A 4389-nucleotide genomic window follows, 5' to 3' on the forward strand; every position below is an offset into this window, starting at 1 on the left:
GGGGGGGGGGGGGGGCAGATCATGGCCCCCACACTGAGGGCAGTAGTGGAGCAGGGGCTGGGGGAATGGGTCCCTGGGGCCAGGGCAGGTCATGAGATGGAGCCACAGGCATGGGTGGATGTGGATCCCTGTAGCTGCGTGCACCCCCAGGGGAGTCATGGAGGGCATGTACCACCCAGATTTTTGAGCGAGACAAAGGCAGGGGCGGGATGGCCGCTATGGGCTGGGGCTCTGTGCCCTGCTGCCTTTGTCCCGGCAGCCACACAATGCCAAGCTGTGCCTCCCACCACCGGGTGGGCAGGGGACATGCGATGCAGCCATCATGCAGCTCCCAGGGTAAAGGCAGAAGGGTGCAGAGCCCAGCCTGCAGCAGGCAGCCTGCCTCCACCCCTCACACAAAACCAGGGGGCACATGCCCCTCATGCCTTCCCCAGGGGTGTGCACAGTGGTGGGGAGCTGCACCCCCACACCCCTGAATGAGCTGCCCGCAGCTCTGTCTGACAAACCACCCTGGCCCTGAGGCCCCATTCAACACAGCCCCACTCCCTCACTCAACATGGGGGACTTGATCTGCACCCCTACCCCTGCTTGCTCCCCCTTCCTCCTCCACAGACTTACCTGCTGGGCACTCTGTGTATCTGTGTGTGTCTGCCCCTCACTCCCAAGTCACAGCCACCCTCAGCCCTGCTGCTGCCCCTCACTCCTGACCCATGGTACCCTGCATCCTGCTAAGGCACGAGTGGTCAACTCTTCTTCGAGATGTACAACTAATCATGATAACATTTTTAACTGTTTGACTGCCCAACCAATAATATAATAATACTACGGCATATCACAAAGAGAATCTTATTTCTTCTATGTAAAAACTACAAGGAATATCATGGCACTATTATCCTGGCAACCTGATAGACTCCCAGCTATATGCATACTGTAAGCACACAAACTCTAAGGTAAGAAGGAGAAAGAACAAATGAGAGAAAGTAAAAATTCTGAGAAAAATATTCAAAAGGGAAAAATATTGATAAAACATATCACAAACATGTTTTGCTTGTTCATATTTTATCTGGCAGAAACCTGAATGGAAATGAGTCAGAAGTTTACAGATATTTTAATGAGTATTTTTTTCACTTTTCAACCTGTCTTAGCAGGTTCTTCCAGTCATGCAAATAGCATCTATCCCACCAAAACCAATGTTAATGATTTTAATTAAAACTTGAAATTATTGTGAACTGGAGAGAATTCTGGCTTTGGCCGTATCTCTCTCTAAGCATTATGAAATGTCACAAAAGAGATTTTCTTGGAAGACTATCATACCATAGTTGAAGATCTGTAAGGGTGAGAAGATCAGGAGAAAGTCTGAAGAGTTATCAAACCTTCAAACTGTTGTACATTGAAAACTTCATTCCCCCTTGACTCATTCCTTGCGGGGAGGGCAGGCTTACTATTCCAGAACACAGTCTTCAAGTAGCAATAGCAGCATACTAAATGTCTAGTTAGTGTATCAGTGTAGCATACTAAACGTCTAACTTAGTGTATCAATTGTAATCAACTTGCACTTGTGAAATACTGTATCTTGCAGAGAGCAAATGAGCACAAGCAGACAAAAAGGCGACTGTTCAAGCAATGGAAAATAAATGAGTTGCTTAACCAAGCTGATTCTCTTAGGAGGTGGAGCAGAACTCTAATCAGTACACAACTGGAGGTACCAAGGGCAAACTTAAGACAGGAGTTTAACCAAAAGGTGCAGGCTCTTATACAAGCCTGGCTTTATTACACATCTCCTCCCTTGGGATTTTTCCTCATCACCCTAAGTCATGCATTCATCCCTCCATTTTCAACCGCATGAAACTGCCTTATTTCAGGTGCTTCTCATGACCATTCTCCCCATTAGGAAGACTGCATTAGATTTCTTTAGAATTTTGCTAAAGCAAAACTTACCTAGGTGTTACTTACTACCAAGAGGCACTGTGCTGAGTGGAGCATGCTCTTCTGATGGTGTATTCAACACTGCCTGCTATGCAAGTGGAAAGCTAACATTGAGAAATGTATCCTGCTTTCCAACAATGCCTTGATAACACTGAGAACTGGAGCAACCTCCTAGAGTAGATTTCCAAATACCCACTGGACACATTGTGCAGAGACCCAAAATGATACCTTCACTGTAAAATGACAAGCTCCAGTACTACTCATAAAATTATATGACTCATAAAATACATACCTCCTCTGCATGCCTGAATGATAAAGATTTTGGGCTTTCCTCGAAGTTTTGGACAGTTTGCATTGTTGAATAGTGGAAATATATCTTTGAGATTAACTTTGACTTCATCTTTCCCACTAATGTAGCCATTTCTTGTCCCATGGCTCATAAGAGTGATGAGGCAGCAGCTAACGACATCTGCCGACTGATTGATTTCATCACGGAATTTTTCCAACTTTGGTACTATATCCTGGAGCAAAGGATGATGGCAGATGTATTGATTAAAACCATTTTCATAAAATAATGTTTTGTTGATAATGTAAAATAAAACAAACAGCTCAAAAGAAGGACACTAAACAGACAAACAGAATTATTTGAAACCACTACTGCACCTTGTATTGTGAAGTCATCTGTAACCAGGAGCAAGAAGGAGCTGTCTTACAGTGCCTCTTGAATAAGAGCCAAGTGCTATACATTTCTGACTTGCTTACATTTGAACCTGATTCTCATTTTTTATTCTGGTGTTATTAGGAGTAACTCCACTGAAGGCATTGGTCCTCATATTCTTTTCTGTCTTAAATATAGCTTCATTGGCCAAATCTGACCTAAGTGGGTTCAGCATAAATCAGGAGCAGATAAGGTAAATTCGAGCATGAAGCTAACCTAGGAATCTGAAACATACCAGGAATGGACCACTGCTGTTTGATGAGAAGCAGATTCTGAGATCTGGCATGTTTAGTCTGAAGGGAGGATTCTCACAACACAAAGTTAATGTGCTCTTACTCTTTCCTCTTTCTAGAATAATAAAAATAATTCCAAATTTTCCATTGAATGGTATTTGTTTGAATGGTATCAGTTGCAGTGCTATCAAAAAGACTTATTTCTAATTTCAACTTTTTAAATTATATAATATAGAATAAAAACTTAGAATCAAATAGTTATTTTCCAAACAGGCAAAAGTGTTCAGCTCTTTCTTTCCCTTCATTCATAACAAAACATTGTGGATGATCAGAATGCACTTCTGTGTTTGTGAGAAGCAAGGATTTCTTAGGGCAATCTCATTTAGTGGTTCAACTATGTGGTTGAGATAAAGCTACACAAGGTTTCAAATGCAAGACATCCTTCCTCAGGTCTCAGATCAGAGGGAGCCACACACAGCATCTGGGTGTACATTTTGCATTGGTGCACCCAGAACTTGCACCAGAATTCTGAGGACCTGACCCTGTGCTCAATGAAGTCAATAAAAATTCCCATTGGATTGTGTGGTTCATTTGAAAATAGAAAATAGTTTTGTAGCTTTGCACAAATAGTCTCAGGGATGAGCTTGAAATCATAAATACAAACCTTTTCTTTTGGCTCACCAGATACCGCTTTCCAATTAATGGGCACGTCTACATGTGCTATTAACACAAGGCAATAAACTCCAGTGCACATTGCATTGGAGTTTATTGCCATTTGAATGTATGCCTGGGACCACAGCATGTTGAGATGGGTCGGAGCAACTCCAGAAGGCAGGGGACCCCGAAGGTCAACCCACGAGCCGGGGCTCTTCTGACCTGGCTCAACATGCTACAGAGAGACCGGCTGGGGCACTAGGGTGCTCTAGTGCGGGGCTAGCCACCAGGGAGCCCCTGCACTGAAGCACCCTCATGTCCTTAGCCAGTTGCATCAGCATCTATACTTGCAGTACTGCAAACTAAAAAAAACGACACAGCAGGATAGTCCTTGTATTTACAAGTCCTACTGTGCTGCAAAGCTCATCAGCTTAATCCAGCCTTATAGGGCCATATATGTAGAGGCAAGGCATTGACTGCAGAGTAAATATCTTGTGTAGATGTGCTCAGTGTGAAGCGCTGAAATCCAAGGCACTTTGAGCCATCATAAACAACTCCTGGGCACAGCCTCTACATGTACACCTGGGACAGCAACAATATGAGCTGGGGCAGAAAGTTTAATCCAGGGCTGCTCCTGCCCTGCTCTTCTCCAGTCTCTGGGTGGCAGTGTTGGGCAGTGGAGGGCTGCCTGAGTTATGAAGGTGCTGAAAGTGTAGAGACATGTGGCTAAAATTTCCCATTGACTTGTACAGGAGTCAGGATTGTGTGGCTCATTTGAAAAGAAAAATTAGCATTTTAGCTTTGCACAAATAGTCTCCGGGATGAGCCTGAAATCAGAAATGCAAACCTTTCATTTTG

General features: G+C 44.0%; 1 protein-coding gene across 1 annotated transcript in view; it reads right to left on the minus strand.

Moving 5' to 3' along the window:
- LOC102380711 (caspase-14) overlaps positions 1-4389 on the minus strand; it is a 13242-nt gene that overhangs the window by 4530 nt on the left and 4323 nt on the right. Inside the window, exon 5 of the mRNA XM_025194358.1 lies at positions 2219-2447. Coding sequence (XP_025050143.1) covers positions 2219-2447 — 229 coding nt within the window. The remainder of the gene's footprint in view (positions 1-2218; positions 2448-4389) is intronic.

This window comes from Alligator sinensis, unplaced genomic scaffold (genome assembly GCF_000455745.1).
Source record: "Alligator sinensis unplaced genomic scaffold, ASM45574v1 scaffold1118_2, whole genome shotgun sequence".
Classification (NCBI taxonomy): Eukaryota; Metazoa; Chordata; order Crocodylia; family Alligatoridae; genus Alligator; species Alligator sinensis.